Here is an 18871-nt window from a genome sequence, read left to right as displayed (position 1 = left end):
GGAGGTAAGTTCCGAATTGCAACTTTAGCATTTTGTCACGGATCATAGCCGTTGCTGTGTCCAGTGCCTTCATCCGTTTCTTGATATTGTGTGGAGTGAATCAAATTGGCCAAAGATTAGACTCTTTGATGCTGGGTCCCTTAGGAGGAGGCCAAGCTGGATTATCCATCCAGTACTTCTGGCTGAAGACATTGCAGATGCTCCAGCCTTGTCTTTTGCATTGATGTGCTGGCGTAATTGAGAATGGAGATATTCATGAGGATCTTCCTCTCCCTATTGCACACTGCTTCTGGTGGTTGCCGTGTTTATAGCCCTATGTTGTAGTTCCGTCAGTTTGGCACCTCAATTTTAGGTATACTTAATGCTGTTCCTGAAATGTTCTTCTGCACTTCTCATTAAACCAGGGTGGAGAGAGATATGCTTGTTCTATGAGGTTGCACATTGTGGAAATCAATGCTGCTGCTGATGCTGGTTTTGAGCTTCTAGATGTGGTAGATCTTGCATTTACCACGGTGGTAGTTTCTGAAACATGATATAAAATATCCTCCGTGTGAAGTTGGAACTTTGTCTCCAGGTGGCAGTGCCACATTCATTCCTCCCAATCCTGCCATAGGCAGATGCTACCTTTGGCAGATGCAAATACTTGGTGAGGAAAAAGTGAAGCAGATTTTTCCCCCCTCGTTTTGGTTGTCCCGTACCTACTACAGGACTAATCTGCCAGATATGTCCTTCAGGACTCAGGACTGCTATTGATAAAACAGGCACTCAAGCCACTGGTAATGATGGGCATTAAATTCCCCCCCTCCAGAATATGTTCTGTGCCCTTGGCATTGTCAGTGCTCCTAGGTAATTGGGCGCTGATCCATCAGCTGAGGGAGACCAGTAAGAGGTAATCAACAGAGATTTCCTTGTCCATGCTGTACATGATGCCATGAGACTTCTTGAGGACATCCAGGGCCACTTCCAACTGTATACCACCGGATCGTCGCCTTATTTGGGTCTGTCTTGCCAATGGGACAGAACGTACTCTGAGTTGGCAGTAAAGAATTTGAGAATGTTGACGGAAAGCTATGATTCTGTTTTTTGTATAAATACCCACAATCTATTGAAGCGTCTTTTTGCAGGGATGACTTGCCATGGTTGTCACAGTGTCTAAGTCAATGTTGCCTGGTCCATCCAGCTTCATTCTTTGAGACTTGTCTAGTCTTCTGATAGCCTAGCAAGAGTCAATTGCACTGCTTTGTGGATCTGGAGTCACATATTGGCCAGACATATGAGGATGGCAGATTCTTCCTTTAAAATACATGAATGAACTAGACTGGTGTTTATGATTATCCAGTAGTTTCATGATCACCATTACTGATATTGGCATTTTAATTCCCGATTTGATTAATTGGCTGAGCTTAAATTTCCCATGACATTGTGGGATTTGTTTTTATGTCACCATTATTCTACCATACCCAATAGCAAAACAAAGTGACGGTGTAATTGTGGAATCCACAGTACATTGTATTGATGGGTTTCTCTGCTCTATATCTGCTCGTTACCATTGCATCATGCATAACCGCCTGGCTCCAGACTCCCACCCCCAGCCAGGGGAAGCATCCTTCCTGCATCTACCCTGTCAAATCCTGTGAGAATTCTGTGCAGTTCAATGAGGTCACCTCTCATTCTTCTAAACTCTAGAGAATAGTCACAGACACAGTCTCCTCAATCCTCAATATTTCCTCCGACGGCATGGAACTAATGTAGTATGGCCGATCAGGACTTCTGCACTGTAAATTCTATGATAACCTCAATGGAAACACAGGCTCCTGGCATCACTTGAGCCCGAAGGAAGCATGTGGTTAAATTTTCCACTTATATTTTGAGTATTATTAATTTGCTTAATGAGTTATGCTTTTGCCATTTGCTAAACTTTGTCTCTCTTCACAGGAGTCTGAAGAAATTAGATCCAATGAGTTAGATGCCAAACTGCGTGAGACTAAAGGGGAACTAGAAAAACACTTGCAGGAAAAATCAGATCAAATGGAGGTAAGGTGTGCTTTCAGCAAAATATTTAGAGGAATTGATGCAAACCTTTATTTATAAGATTACATGTGAGTGTACCAAATGGAAAATTGTGTTCTAATATAACATGGGAAATTTAGGAGCAGGCCATTCTGCCCCTCGAGCCAGCTCCACCCTTTAACTAAACCATGAACATCTACCTCAATGCCATCTTCTCATACTATCGCGGTATCCCTTCATGTCATTGGTATCTAGAAATCTATCAACCTCTACTTTGAACGTACTCGATGATTGAACCTCCACAGCCCTCTGGTACAGAGAATTTCCAAAGATTCACCTCAATGACTGAAGAGATTCTTTCTCATCTTGGCCCTAAATGGCCTACCATTTATTCTGAGACTGTCGCCTGGCTCCAGACTCCCACCCCCAGCCAGGGGAAGCATCCTTCCTGCATCTACCCTGTCAAATCCTGTGAGAATTCTGTGCAGTTCAATGAGGTCACCTCTCATTCTTCTAAACTCTAGAGAATAGTCACAGACACAGTCTCCTCAATCCTCAATATTTCCTCCGACGGCATGGAACTAATGTAGTATGGCCGATCAGGACTTTTGCAGGGCGGCTGCAGACTCTTGAGTCCGTGGCCGCCCTGGTGGGGGCCTTATCATTGAATCATAGAATTTACAGTGCAGAAGGAGGCCATTCGGCCCATCGAGTCTGCACCGGCTCTTGGAAAGAGCACCGTACCCAAGGTCAAAACCTCCACCCTATCCCCATAACCCAGTAATCCCATCCAACACTAAGGGCAATTTTGGACACTAAGGGCAATTTATCATGGCCAATCCACCTAACCTGCACATCTTTGGACTGTGGGAGTAATCCGGCCTGACTCCATTATCCCACCGCCTGGGGAAACACAGTAATCCAGCCTGGCTCCATTGTCCCACCGCCTGGGGAAACACAGTAATCCGGCCTGACTCCATTATCCCACCGCCTGGGGAAACACAGTAATCCGGCCTGACTCCATTGCCCCACCTCCTGGTGAAACACAGTAATCCGGCCTGACTCCATTACCCCACCGCCCTGGGAAACACAGTAATCCAGCCTGGCTCCATTGTCCCACCGCCTGGAGAAACACAGTAATCCGGCCTGACTCCACTGTCCCACTGCCTGGGGAAACACAGTAATCCAGCCTGGCTCCATTGCCCCACTGCCTGGGGAAACACAGTAATCCGGCCTGACTCCATTACCTCACCGCCTGGGGAAACACAGTAATCCAGCCTGGCTCCATTACCCCACCGCCTGAGGAAACACAGTAATCCGGCCGGACTCCATTACCCCACCGCCTGGGGAAACACAGTAATCCAGCCTGGCTCCACTGTCCCACCGCCTGGGGAAACACAGTAATCCAGCCTGGCTCCATTGCCCCACCGCCTGAGGAAACACAGTAATCCGGCCGGACTCCATTACCCCACCGCCTGGGGAAACACAGTAATCCAGCCTGGCTCCATTACCCCACCGCCTGGGGAAACACAGTAATCCGGCCTGGCTCCATTACCCCACCGCCTGGGGAAACACAGTAATCCAGCCTGACTCCACAATCCCACCGCCTGGGAAACACAGTAATCCGGCCTGGCTCAATTACCCCACCACCTGGGGAAAACACAGTAATCCGGCCTGGCCCCACTGTCCCACCGCCAGTACATTATGCTGCTCCAATTTAGGGATTCTGCTGATCGCGTCTAATAATAATAATAATCTTTAACAGTGTCACAAGTAGGTTTACATTAACACATTAACACTGCATTGAAGTTACTGTGAAAATCCCCTAGTTGTCACACTCTGGCGTCTGTTTGGGTACACTGAGGGAGAATTCAGAATGTCCAATTCACCTAACAAGCACACCTTTCAGGACTTGTGGGAGGAAACCGCGGCACCCGGAGGAAATCCACGCACACACGGGGAGGATGTGCAGACTCCGCACAGACAGTGACCCAAGCCGGAATCGAACCAGGGATTCCAGGGATGGGTGGCCGGGGCAGCGATCGGGCCGGTCCGATGCAGCGGTGCACGGTGGATCGGGGGGAGGGGCCTAGATTGTTTGTGTTGGTCCAAATCCGCCATGGCGTTGGAGGCCGCCGCCATGCGCATGCTCGGAACCAGAAGTGCGGGGGCCCATATCCGCAGCCACAGCTGCGTGAAGCTCCCCGGGTCCCTGCTAGCCCCCTGCAGATAAGTGAATAGCCTTTTAGTTTTTACAGGAAACTGGGGAATGCAACGCCAACCTTTTTACGCCGACTTTGGACATAGCCCCGTTTTGGAGGAATCCAGCCCAACATCTTCGAATCTCTCCCCATTTAAGAAATTCTCTGCATTTCTGTTTTCCTACCAAAGTGGCTAACTTCACATTTTTCCACTTAAATGCCATCTGCCATGGTTCTTGCTCCCTCACTTATTCTGTTTAAATCTCCTTAAAGAGTCTTTGCATCCTCCACACAAGTCGTTTCCACCACGTTTGTGCCATCATTAAACTTGGAGACATTGCATTTGGTCCACACATCCAAATCATTAGCTGGGACCAAACACTGTTCCCTGTGCCAGTCACAGCCTGCTGACCTGAGAATGGCCCATTTATCCTACTCTTTTGTTTTCTGTCCTTTAGCCAATGCTCATCCATGCCAATATATTATCGCCAATCTCATGAGCTCTAATTTTACTTTACTAAATTTAAAAGCAACCTTTTAGAGGTAGATCCATGAAATAGATTTTTTTTTCATGGTTCTGTGAGGCCCCAATATGTTCAACCAATATGCTGGTTTAAAAGCAGGCAGATGATCAGTTAATTTCCACAGAGATCACAAATCTAAGAGTATTAGTAGATTAGAAACTGGGCCCTTCGATGATGGATGCCAACTGTTAAAAGTAAGATACCATATGAGTGACTAATTGGAAGAAAAACACATTCTTATTCTGTCATTGAAGAACAAAAAGATAAAGTTCCACATTTACAATGAGGGGGGATTAGGAGTTGTCTGATCGATACAAAACATAATAGGGCATGATTCGCCGTTTCTGACACTTAAGTGTTGATGTCAACGCAGAATTCGTGGTCTTTCACGACGCCATCCACTGTGAACTCAGGGGCATGGTGGAGGGGCTAGCACCGGCACCACGTGGAACACAATCGATTCCAATGAAAAACGGTGCAGGATTCGCCAGGTCCATGATTGACACTCGGGAGGCTGACAAGCTGCAGCTGCACATACACATTACAATCCCCACATACACCTATTCGAGCCAACAAGATGGCACTAGTTGTGCTGGAGCATGCCCATAACACAGCTGCTGGAGCCAGAGGGCACCTAGGGGGGTGGCCTGGGAGGAGGGGACCGATATGACCCATGCCCCCAAGTTCACAGTGGACTGTTAGCGGCGTGCGCAGCTGCATGGCTGCCTTGCCGGCTGCAGCAATGGTGTTCCGTGCCCATCCACCCCGGCCCTGGCAGAAGCACCCCAGCCAGTGGCACAACTGTCAGCACACTGTGACGATGTTGGACACTTTCCATACTTCCTTTCTCTCCTTCAGCAGCCATGACACCGGTTTGACAATTTTTAAAAGCACAAGTGAACCATCGGGAACCATCAGGCCCGCTAATGATATGCAAATGGTGTTTACTGTATGTGCGTTCCAGACAGCATTGATGTCGAGGTGACAGAGAATTGCGATTGGTGTCAAATCAGTGCCCGCGCGATTTTAGCTTTGAAACCTATTCTCCGACCAATCGCGTTTCACAATTTTGGCATCGGCTAACGGAGGATCCCGTCCAATGTATGTAGAGTGGAAATATTTATGGAAGAACGAATAAGGTTGGATGATTGTAGGTGGTCATGAAAGAGCAGGTAAAATGTGGGTGGTTGAAGCCAGTCCATTACAGATCGATCTGAGGATGATTTATCAACAATGTTGCAAATACTTCAATTTTGAGGTGAAAGCAATGTGCATAGCTTGGATGGGGAGGAAATGTGTTGGCAGCTTGTTTTATAAGTACATGGGGCCTGACCCTGTGAAAATTTTTGGAAAATTATCGATGTTGTTTTGGTCAAGTATGACGTGTTTTGGAATAGTTACTTTAATTAACAAAACTAACCAGATCATTGATGGAAGAACCATACAGAAAACCATATGGCTGAATGTAGATTTGGTCTATAGTGTATACTTTCAGTTTACAGTGGTTTCTATAACTTGGTAAGGACCGATAGCAATAATGTCAGAGTTGAGTGGGGAGGTGGAATCCCCTTGGATTTAATGAAAGGCGGTGGAAAAGAAGTGGAAGGGGGAAGGGTACAGGTTGCTGATTAATTAATCTCCTGTTTTCATTGAGATAATTTAAAGTTTTTTTACTAGATTCCAAAGCAATTTATTTTTCCAACAAAAAACAGATTCGCCATGCCAAAATAAAAGAACTTGATGACCTAAAGAAAACATTCAAGGAAGGAATGGATGAGTTGCATACATTACGAACAAAGGTGAATACTATTATTCCTGTGTTTATATTTTGGAATTGTACTGTAAATTATGTTGAAATATTTTCTAAAATAACTTTGAGAAACTTTCTTCACTGCCCATTCTACGAGTTGGTCTTTTTATATTGAAATACTCGAATAAATAATAAATACATATCCCAGAATGTTTCTCTTCCATTTTCTTGTCTAGTCTTTGTCTTCTGTACATCATTAGTAATGATAAGTGCAGGTTACTATGTCACAAAGTAAGAAAGCAAGAAATTACTGTTTTATGGACAAAAGAAATAGGAGCAGATGTAATATGTTCCCTCAAGCCTGTACTGCCATTCAGTAAGATCATGGCTGATAATTTACCTCCACCTACAGCCTTAGTTCAGACATGAACTAAAGAGCCGAACTCCAGAGATAAGGTGGGAGTGACTGTCCTTGATTCATCAAGGAGCCCGATAAGTCAATGGGAAAGCAAAGATGCTGAGTTTGTTGGAGGTCAATCATCACAGTCCCAGGGTATCATTGCAGGAGTTTCTGAGGGTAGTCCTAGGCACTAACATCTTCAACTTTATTTATCAGTGGTCTCACCTCCATCATAAAGTCAGAAGTGGGGATGTTGAAAAAATGAAATGAAATGAAAATAGTTTATTGTCACAAGTAGGCTTCAAATGAAGTTACTGTGAAAAGCCCCTCATCGCCACATTCCGAAACTGGCCTGCATTGGTCTGCTTTAAGCCAGCGATTTAGCCCTGTGCTAAACCAGCCCCTTCTGAGGGTAGTGTCCTAGGCACTACATGTTTGATATGTTCAGCATAATTCACGACTCTTCAGATTCTGAAGCAGTCAGTGTCCATTTGCAGTTAGGCCTGGACAGCATTCAGATTTAGGCTGTTGAGTGGGAAGCTACATGCATGCCACACATGTGCCAGGGAAAGCCCATCTCCAACAAGAGAGAATCTAACCATCGCTCCTTGACATTCAATGGCATTAACATTGCTGAATCCCCAATATTAACATCTTGGGGTTCCCATTGATAAGAAACTGAACTGGAGTAACCATGTAAACACTGGGTGGCTACAAGAGCAGGTCAGAGACGAGGAATTCTGCAGAGAGTAACTCGCCACTTGACTCCCCAAAGCCTCCACAGTCTACAAGGCACAAATCCGGAGTGTGATGGAATACTCTTCCCCTTGCCTGCATGAATACAACTCCAACGTCCAACAACACTCCAGCTTCACGCCATCAGGACAAAGCAGCTTGCTTGATTGGCAACCCATCCACCATCTTCAACATTCACTCCAACAAAGCACTGCAGGAACTCGACAAGCCCCCTTCGTCAGCACCTTCCAAACCTGCGACCTCCAAAGACAGCAGATGCATGGGAGCACCACCACCTGCAAGTTCCTCTCTGAACCACACACCATCCTGACTTGGAACTATGGGGACTATTTCACACACTCGCCGCCATCAGCAAGAATGCCGACACAGGCGCATAATACATAGATACATAGAAGTTAGGAGCAGGAGGAGGCCTTTTGGCCCTTCGAGCCTGCTCTGCTATTCATCAAGATCATGGCTGATCATCCAACTCAATAGCCTAATCCTGTTTTCTCCCCATAGCCTTTGATCCCATTCTCCTCAAATGCGATATCCAGCCGCCCTTGAATATAGATAATACCGTGAAAGTCGGGAACTAGATTCTAGGTGGCGAGTTACTCTCTGCAGAATTCCTCGTCTCTGACCTGCTCTTGTAGCCACCCAGTGTTTACACTGAGATCCCGTTTCCCGATAATCCCTGCCTCTCTCCGGTGATGTATTGAGTGAGCGGGAACTTCATTTTAATAAATGTCACTATATTTAAATATGATTAAAGGACTTCCTTGCCATATGTGCCCCTGCTCACTAAATATTGAGACCTCGCCGACGTGACATCAGTGGAGTTCACAACAGCTATTTAAGAATGTGAAGCAGTCAAGGGGACCCTGCCAGGGGCACCAAGGTAGGTATAGCCCTGGGGGGGAAAGAGACATGCCTGTGCACTGCCCTGGTACTGCTAACCATTGCAAGGGGTGGGCCCTGGAGGAGTCCAAATGGAGTGGGCAAGAGGGGGGGGGGGGGGGCAAACGTGAGTCAATTGAATGGCGGGGACTTGGGAGAAGGCAGTGAGGAGAACAACCTGGCATGGGTGTGAGGGAATGGGGATGGAACCTATCTGTGGAGACGGTCTTGTCGGCTCTAACAGGCCATGCTCTGCCATACTGATGGTGTGATGGTTTTGTTTTCCGTCCAAGTGACTCAAGGTCAGGAGTGCATCTGAAGAGCGACACGCCAGTTTTCAGTCAGAGTCGTATACTGACAAATTATGCGAACAATTCCACCCTATATCACTGTTCCTTCGCTGTTGCTGGGACAAAATCCTGAAGCCCCCTTCCTAGCAGCACTGTTGGTGCACCTACCCAATTGTACCAGATCAAGAAGGAGGTTCACCACCAACTTCTCGGGAGGCAATTACGGATGCAATTGCTGGTCTATCCAACGATCCCCATATTCTGTGAAAAAAAAACATAAAAACCTCCAATTTTCTGCTGATTCCTTTGATTCCCTTTCGAATCCAGAAATCCATCAGATGCAGCCATTAATATACCTGAACATCCACACCACTCTGACGAAGAGAATCCAAAATTTCACAACCATCTTGAGTGAAGAAATCTATCCTTATCTCAGCCATTAATGACAGCCATGTTGTCTTGAGATCCATATGCCCATGGTCTAAACGCTGCAGACAAGGAAAACAGCCTCTCAGTAGTTACCCTGTCACACCACTTCAGAATCTTTCAATTTCAATGAGATCACCTCTTTAACTGCGAAAGGCATCGGCCCATTCTACTCTACCTCTCTACACAGGACAACCCTGTTATCCCCAAAATCAATTTCATAAACAATCAGTGAACCACCTCTTAAGGTAACTATGTCCTTTTTTTGGGGGTATGGGAAACAAAACTCGACAGAGTGCCCCTGATCTAGTCTCACTACAATTGCAACAAGACTGCCTTACTATTGTACTCCAAACCCTTACAATAACACCAACATGCCATTGCCTCTCTAATTGCTTTCCTGCATGTTGACTTTGTTTCATGCACAAGAAAATCCAAATCCCACTGATCACCAATACTTACTAATTCTCCTATGGCTCAGATGGTGGCACCCTCTCTCGGTTATAGTTCAAAAATCAAGGGTGGCACTCTGGTGCAGTACAGAGAAAATGCACCATTGTCAGAGGTGCCGGCTCTTGCACGGGGAGTTGAACTTTCCTGGAACAGGTTTGTAGCTGGAGTGCCACTCCACGCCAAGCATAACTGAGTGTCTCCTGCTCTTACCACCTGTCATTAGCATGTTGGAACGATTTTGCAGCTTGATACTCAACCTGTTGGCTGCGTTATGAATGCACCTTCCTCGGCCATCAAGTCCTGGGGTGGGACCCAAACCCAGAGCTTCTGGCTCAAATGCCAGGATGCTACTCACTGTGCCATAAGACCGATTTATCTCTGGTGTCCTGTTCAATATTTATCCCTTAATAAACATCACTGAAACGGACTATCTGGACATTGTATTGCTTTTGTTGGGCGCTTGCTGGATGCTAATTGACAACTTCATTTCTGACATCACAACAGTGACCACACTTCTGGCTGCTAACTGCATTCAGAAAAGATAGAAAGGCAAGTCTTGCACCATTAAAAATATGCTGAATTTCATTCCACCTATTAAAATGAATAACCATGTGCTTTTGCACATTATTCTCCACGTTCTTGCTGACTCATGCATGTCTAGACCCCTTTCCAGATACTTTGTCCTTCGAGTTTACTTTCCCCACCTAGCTTTGTATCGTAAAAAGTCTTACCACACCAGGTTAAAGTCCAACAGGTTTGTTTCAAACACCAGCTTTCGGAGCACTGCTCCTTCCTCAGGTGAATGAAGAGGTATGTTTCAGAAACATATATATAGACAAATTGAAAGATGCAAGACAATGCTTAGAATGCAAGCATTTGCAGGTAATTAAGTCTTTACAGATCCAGAGATAGGGGTATCCTCGGGTTAAAGAGGTGTGAATTGTCTCAAGCCAGGACAGTTGGTAGGATTTCGCAAGCCCAGGCCAGATGGTGGGGGATGATGTAATGCGACATGAATCCCAGGTCCCAGTTGAGGCCGCACTCGTGTGTGGAACTTGGCTATAAGTTTCTGCTCGGCGATTCTGCGTTGTCGCGCGTCCTGAAGGCCGCCTTGGAGAACGCTTACCCGGAGATCAGAGGCTGAATGCCCTTGACTGCTGAAGTGTTCCCAGACTGGAAGGGAACATTCCTGCCTGGTGATTGTCGTGCGATGTTCGTTCATTTGTTGTCGCAGCATCTGCATAGTCACGCCAATGTACCAAGCTTCGGGACATCCTTTCCTGCAGCGTATGAGGTAGACAACTTTGGCCGAGTCGCATGAGTATGTACCGCGTACCTGGTGGGTGGTGTTCTCACGTGTAATGGTGGTATCCATGTCGATGATCTGGCACGTCTTGCAGAGATTGCCATGGCAGGGTTGTGTGGTGTCGTGGTCGCTGTTCTGAAGGCTGGGTAGTTTGCTGCAAACAATGGTTTGTTTGAGGTTGCGCGGTTGTTTGAAGGCAAGTAGTGGGGGTGTGGGGATGACCTTGGCTAGTATTTGGAGTCGTTAGTACTACTACCTCCATGCCAGGGACCCGGGTTCAATTCCGGCCTTGGGTGACTGTGGAATTTGCATGTTCTCCCCATCTCTGCGTGGGTTTCCTCCAGGTGCTCAGGTTTCCTCCCACAGTCCAAAGATGTGCAGGTTAGATGGGATTACAGGTATAGGGTGGAGAATGGGCCTAGGTAGAGTGCTCTTTCAGAGGGCTGGTGCAGACTCGATGGGTCGACTGGCCTCCTTCTGCACTGGAGGAGTTCTGTGCTATTCAATTGTTCCCTTTTATCTGCCCTGTTAATTACATTTTCAAATTTATGGATTTGTCAAACACAAATTCCCTTTTATTTATTTTTAAAAAAAATATTTTATTGAAAATTTTTGGTCAACCGTCACAGTACATTGTGTATCCTTTACACAATAATATAACAGTATAAATAACAATGACCTGTTTTATAAACAAAGAATAAATAATACATAACAACAACGAAAACTAAAACTAAATGGCAACTGTCTTGTCTCAGATAAACACTCTCCAAAAATATGATTTAACAGTTCAATATACAATTATTTATAGCAATGACCTATACATATTATACATATATGTTAATAACCCTGAGACTCCTTCTGGTTCCTCCCCCCCCCCCCGAGCTGCTGCTGCTGCCTTCTTCTTTTCCATTCCCTCTATCTTTCTGTGAGGTATTCGACGAACGGTTGCCACCGCCTGGTGAACCCTTGAGCCGATCCCCTTAGAACGAACTTAATCCGTTCCAGCTTTATAAACCCTGCCATGTCATTTATCCAGGTCTCCACCCCCGGGGGCTTGGCTTCCTTCCACATCAACAGTATCCTGCGCCGGGCTACTAGGGACGCAAAGGCCAAAACATCGGCCTCTTTCGCCTCCTGCACTCCCGGCTCTTCTGCAACCCCAAATATAGCCAACCCCGAACTTGGTTCGACCTGGACCCCCACTACTTTCGAAAGCACCTTTGTCACCCCCACCCAGAACCCCTGTAGTGCCGGACATGACCAGAACATGTGGGTGTGATTCGCTGGGCTTCTCGAGCATCTCGCACACCTATCCTCTACCCCAAAAAATTTACTGAGCCGTGCTCCAGTCATATGCGCCCTGTGTAACACCTTAAATTGAATCAGGCTTAGCCTGGCACACGAGGACGATGAGTTTACCCTACTTAGGGCATCAGCCCACAGCCCCTCCTCAATCTCCACCCCCAGCTCTTCTTCCCATTTCCCTTTCAGCTCATCTACCATAATCTCCCCTTCGTCCCTCATTTCCCTATATATATCTGACACCTTACCGTCCCCCACCCATGTCTTTGAGATTACTCTGTCCTGTACCTCATGCGTCGGGAGCTGCGGGAATTCCCTCACCTGCTGCCTCGCAAAAGCCCTCAGTTGCATATACCGGAATGCATTCCCTTGGGGCAACCCATATTTCTCGGTCAGCGCTCCCAGACTTGCGAACTTCCCATCCACAAACAGATCTTTCAGTTGCGTTACTCCTGCTCTTTGCCATATTCCAAATCCCCCATCCATTCTCCCCGGGGCAAACCTCTGGTTATTTCTTATCGGGGACCCCACCAAGGCTCCCATCTTTCCCCTATGCCGTCTCCACTGTCCCCAAATTTTCAAAGTCGCCACCACCACCGGGCTTGTGGTGTATTTCTTCGGTGAGAACGGCAATGGGGCCGTCACCATAGCTTGTAGGCTAGTCCCCCTACAGGACGCCCTCTCCAATCTCTTCCACGCCGCTCCCTCCTCTTCTCCCATCCACTTACTCACCATTGAGATATTGACGGCCCAGTAGTACTCACTTAGGCTCGGTAGTGCCAGCCCCCCCCTATCCCTACTACGCTGTAAGAATCCCTTCCTCACTCTCGGGGTCTTCCCGGCCCACACAAAACTCATGATACTCTTTTCGATCCGTTTGAAAAAAGCCTTCGTGATCACCACCGGGAGGCACTGAAACACAAAGAGGAATCTCGGGAGGACTACCATTTTAACCGCCTGCACCCTCCCTGCCAGTGACAGGGATACCATGTCCCATCTCTTAAAGTCCTCCTCCATTTGTTCCACCAATCGCGTTAAATTTAACCTATGCAATGTACCCCAATTCTTGGCTATCTGGATCCCCAAGTAACGAAAGTCCCTTGTTACCTTCCTCAGCGGAAAGTCCTCTATTTCTCTGCTCTGCTCTCCTGGATGCACCACAAACAACTCACTTTTCCCCATGTTCAGTTTATATCCTGAGAATTCTCCAAACTCCCGAAGTGTCCGCATTATCTCTGGCATCCCCTCCGCCGGGTCCGCTACATATAACAACAAATCATCCGCTTACAGAGATACCCGGTGTTCTTCTCCTCCTCTAAGTATTCCCCTCCACTTCTTGGAACCCCTCAATGCTATTGCCAGGGGCTCAATCGCCAGTGCAAACAGTAATGGGGACAGAGGGCATCCCTGCCTTGACCCTCTATGGAGCCGAAAGTATGCAGATCCCCATCCATTCGTGACCACACTCGCCACTGGGGCCCTATACAACAGCTGCACCCATCCAACATACTCATCTCCAAAACCAAATCTCCTCAGCACCTCCCACAAATAATCCCACTCCACTCTATCAAATGCTTTCTCGGCATCCATCGCCACCACTATCTCTGCTTCCCCCTCTGGTGGGGGCATCATCATTACCCCTAGCAGCCTCCGTATATTCGTATTCAGCTGTCTCCCCTTCATAAACCCAGTTTGGTCCTCATGGACCACCCTCGGGACACAATCCTCTATCCTCATTGCCATTACCTTGGCCAGAATCTTAGCGTCTACATTTAGGAGGGAAATAGGTCTATAGGACCCGCATTGCAGCGGGTCCTTTTCCTTCTTTAGGAGAAGTGATATCGTTGCCTCAGACATAGTCGGGGGCAGCTGTCCCCTTTCCTTTGCCTCATTAAAGGTCCTCATCAGTAGCGGGGCGAGCAAGTCCACATATTTCCTGTAAAATTCAACTGGGAATCCATCCGGTCCCGGAGCCTTCCCCGCCTGCATGCTCCTAATTCCTTTCACTACTTCCTCTATTTCAATCTGTGCTCCCAGTCCCACCCTTTCCTGCTCCTCCACCTTGGGAAATTCCAGCCGGTCCATAAAGCCCATCATTCTCTCCCTCCCATCCGGGGGTTGAGCTTCGTATAATTTTTTATAAAATGCCTTGAACACTCCATTCACTCTCTCCGCGCCCCGCTCCATCTCTCCTTCCTCATCCCTCACTCCCCCTATTTCCCTCGCTGCTCCCCTTTTCCTCAATTGGTGGGCCAGCAACCTGCTCGCCTTCTCCCCATATTCGTACTGTACACCCTGTGCCTTCCTCCATTGTGCCTCTGCAGTACCCGTTGTCAGCAAGTCAAATTCTACATGTAGCCTTTGCCTTTCCCTGTACAGTCCCTCCTCCGGTGCCTCCGCATATTGCCTGTCCACCCTCAGAAGTTCTTGCAGCAACCGCTCCCGTTCCCTACTCTCCTGCTTTCCTTTATGTGCCCTTATTGATATCAGCTCCCCTCTAACCACTGCCTTCAGCGCCTCCCAGACCCCTCCCACCTGGACCTCCCCATTATCATTGAGTTCCAAGTACTTTTCAATGCACCCCCTCACCCTTAGACACACCCCCTCATCTGCCATTAGTCCCATGTCCATTCTCCAGGGTGGGCGCCCTTCTGTTTCCTCCCCTATCTCCAAGTCCACCCAATGTGGAGCGTGATCCGAAATGGCTATAGCCGTATACTCCGTTCCCCTCACCTTCGGGATCAACGCCCTTCCCAAAACAAAAAAGTCTATTCGCGAATAGACTTTGTGGACATAGGAGAAAAACGAAAACTCCTTACTCCTAGGTCTGCTAAATCTCCACGGGTCTACTCCTCCCATCTGCTCCATAAAATCTTTAAGCACCTTGGCTGCTGCTGGCCTCCTTCCAGTCCTGGACCTCGACCTGTCCAGCCCTGGTTCCAACACCGTATTGAAATCTCCCCCCATTACCAACTTTCCCACCTCTAGGTCCGGGATGCGTCCTAGCATACGCATCATAAAATTGGCATCATCCCAGTTCGGGGCATATACGTTTACCAAAACCACAGTCTCCCCCAGTAGTTTACCACTCACCATCACGTATCTGCCCCCGCTATCCGCCACTATAGTCTTTGCCTCAAACATTACCCGCTTCCCCACTAATATAGCCACCCCCCTGTTTTTTGCATCTAGCCCCGAATGGAACACCTGCCCCACCCAACCTTTGCGTAGTCTCACCTGGTCTATCAGTTTCAAGTGCGTTTCCTGTAACATAACCACGTCTGCCTTAAGTTTCTTAAGGTGTGCGAGTACCCGTGCCCTCTTTATCGGCCCGTTCAGCCCTCTCACGTTCCACGTGATCAGCCGGGTTGGGGGGCTTTTTACCCCCCCCCTTGTCGATTAGCCATCCCCTTTTTCCAGCTCCTCACCCGGTTCCCACGCAGCTGTGTCCCCCCCCCCCAGGCGGTGCCCCCCCCGCCCATCCCACCCCATACCAGCTCCCCCCTCTCCCCAGCAGCAGCCCAATAATTCCCCCCTCCCACCCCCCCCCGCTAGATCCCCCACTAGCGTAGTTACACCCCCCATGTTGCTCCCAGAAGTCAGCAAACTCTGGCCGACCTCGGCTTCCCCCCGTGACCTCGGCTCGCACCGTGCGACGCCCCCTCCTTCCTGCTTCCCTATTCCCGCCATGATTATCATAGCGCGGGAACCGAGCCCGCGCTTCCCCCTTGGCCCCGCCCCCAATGGCCAACGCCCCATCTCTTCCACCTCCTTTCCTCCCCCCACCACCACCTGTGGAAGAGAGAAAAGTTACCACATCGCAGGATTAATAACATAAAACTCCTCTTTCCCCCCTTTCTACCCCCCTCTTCGCCCCCCATACTCGCCCCACCACTTTGTTTCAAACGTTCTTTTTTTTTTAATAACCTGCTCATTCCAATTTTTCTTCCACGATAAAAGTCCACGCCTCATCCGCCGTCTCAACGTAGTGGTGCCTTCCTTGATATGTGACCCACAGTCTTGCCGGCTGCAGCATTCCGAATTTTATCTTCTTTTTGTGAAGCACCGCCTTGGCCCGATTAAAGCTCGCCCTCCTTCTCGCCACCTCCGCACTCCAGTCTTGCAAATTCCCTTTTATAAAACTAAGTTGACTCTGACTAATCATGTGACTTTCTAAGTGCCATATAACCGCTTCCTTCGACTTGTTAAAAATATATTTTGCTGAGGAAAAACCGGGACAGCCATAGGGAACATTCTATTTGGCTCATGTGTCCCTTTATTAGATTCAAAACCAGCCTGGGCGCTGGCTGCTCATTATTAACATTCTTGCAACTTGGGTTATTTTTATGCCTTCAATTCTTAAAAAATAATCTTGTATTCCATTCCTCACTAAGGTAAAATGTCTTGAGGATGAACGTTTGAGGACTGAAGATGAACTGTCAAAATATAAAGAAATTATTAACCGACAGAAAACCGAATGCCAGTCTTTGCACGAACAAGTAAAGACAGTAAAACACTTGCAAGAGCAGCTTGAAAGGTAAAGACGAGGCGGCATTGTTAGTTAAGGGGCTGGTATAGCACAGTGGACTAAACAGCTGGCTTGTAATGCAGAACAAGGCCAGCAGCGCGGGTTCAATTCCCGTACCGGCCTCCCCGAACAGGCGCTGGAATGTGGCGACTAGGGGCTTTTCACAGCAACTTCATTGAAGCCCACTTGTGACAATAAGCGATTATTATTATGAGGTATGATAGTTTAATTTATATGCCAAGTTACTCGTTAGCATATGCATGGTCTGAGTTCTGCTGTATTGATTTTGATTGCCTGAGGAAGTGGGCAACAAGTTTTCCAGAAGAGTTTTTTTTTTTGCGTCCCCCTTATTAGTCTTGGATTTTTTCTTACTTTTTCCTTAACCTTCCCGGGAAATGACTGGACGGCACGGTAGCACAGCAGTTAGCACTGTGGCTTCACTGTGCCAGGGTCCCAGGTACGATTCCTGGCTGGGCCACTGTCTGTGCGGAGTCTGCACGTTCTCCCTGTGTCTGCGTGGGTTTCCTCCAGGTGCTCCAGTTTCCTCCCACTAGCCCGAATGACGTGTTGTTAGGTAACTTGGACAATCTGATTTCTCCCTCTGTGTACCCGAACAGGCGCCGGAATGTGGCAACTAGGGACTTTTCACTGTAATTCATTGCAATGTAAGCCTACTTGTGACAATAAAGGTTATTGTTATGATGTGGGAATACAGCGCCTCGTCATGATGTTCCAGGGATCATGAATATGGGTCCCTGTCCCTCGGGTCTTTTCGCGCCTGTCATTTATTTGTAAGTTCATATGACCATCAGGGTGTTTCTTATCCATGGAATAGGAGTCTCAAAATATGGACAAATAAACCAGTTGTCAAATTTCTGCTCACTTGACAATATTGTATATTTGTATAACAATCTGATTCTGTAGAAAATGTTTTATAATTTTTCTTCAGTGCATTGCTATATTCTGATTTATAGTATTCTAGTGTTGAAATCAGCAGGCAAGATTTAATTTTTAAAAGCATACATTTTCTTCAAGTGCCAACCAGGACAGAAACATAATCCAATGTGATTTCTTCATAGGAGCGAACATGAGATTCAATCACTGAAGGAGGAGGTTGACAGCCTGAACGCACTCATTACAGATCTGCAGGAAGACATTGAAGGGAGTCGCAAAAAAGAATCTGAGTTGCTTCTGTTTACGGAGAAACTGACCAGCAAAAATGCACAGCTTCAGTCTGAGAATAACACACTGCAGACACAGCTCGACAAACTAAATATTCATGAGCGGGAGCTGAGTGCGCAACTTGAAGAGTTGGGACACACGAATGTTGAACTGGTAAGAATGTAGTAAACACGGGGAGAACTTCTGGATAATGAAGCTTCAGGAATTTTTTTCCTTAACCCTGTGAGTGCTGTCTTCATTTGAAAAAGTCTGCATCGTTGAGCAGTGAAATACTAATTAATTATAAGAAGCATTGAATCAATATGGAATGTTAACGTTTGAGCAGCTTGTGTGCTATGTGTATTGCAATTGGAAATTTCTACATCTCCTTTTAAACAAAAAGAAACTTGGTGTAATGTTGACAACATCTTCTGAGGTTTTTTTCCTGTCTTCCCACATCCATGCCTCTTTTGCTTTGAATTAACCGAGCATTATTTTCTAGTGGGAATTAGTAACCTCTGGTCTTCCATTAAGCCCTCATGGAAACTTTGAACTATATTTTTAGTAACAAAATCCCATTGGAATACAGTAGTATGTTTTCATTCTTCTCTCAGCTTTGTGGCTAAGGGGATTTGACCTACAGCGAGTGTTGACTGAAGATCTGTGGAGTATTGTGCATTTATATGTGAATAGTTAAGAGTCATGGTATTTTTATTGTCTTATGTATTAGTAGAGATGTACTGGCTATTTCCGATAAGGGGAAGGCAGGCAATGGACTTGATCCTAAACTTCAATCATGCACTTTTAAGATGTCGGATACAGATACTTGAGAAATGTGGGGCAAATATGCTCATTATTTGCAAATATGATAAAAGGGAATTTAGT

The 18871-nt window shown here is 47.0% G+C and overlaps 1 protein-coding gene across 3 annotated transcripts in view; it reads left to right on the top strand.

The window, feature by feature from the left end:
• Positions 1-18871, top strand: part of ccdc186 (coiled-coil domain-containing protein 186) — a 161884-nt gene that overhangs the window by 97836 nt on the left and 45177 nt on the right. For all 3 annotated transcript variants that reach the window (XM_072479440.1, XM_072479442.1, XM_072479439.1), the window contains exons 8-11: positions 1936-2034; positions 6448-6534; positions 16692-16834; positions 17905-18160. In XM_072479440.1, the coding sequence (XP_072335541.1) occupies positions 1936-2034; positions 6448-6534; positions 16692-16834; positions 17905-18160 (585 nt within the window). The remainder of the gene's footprint in view (positions 1-1935; positions 2035-6447; positions 6535-16691; positions 16835-17904; positions 18161-18871) is intronic.

Source organism: Scyliorhinus torazame, chromosome 16 (assembly GCF_047496885.1).
Source record: "Scyliorhinus torazame isolate Kashiwa2021f chromosome 16, sScyTor2.1, whole genome shotgun sequence".
In the NCBI taxonomy this organism is placed as follows: Eukaryota; Metazoa; Chordata; class Chondrichthyes; order Carcharhiniformes; family Scyliorhinidae; genus Scyliorhinus; species Scyliorhinus torazame.
This window is presented reverse-complemented; position numbering and strand designations above follow the sequence as displayed.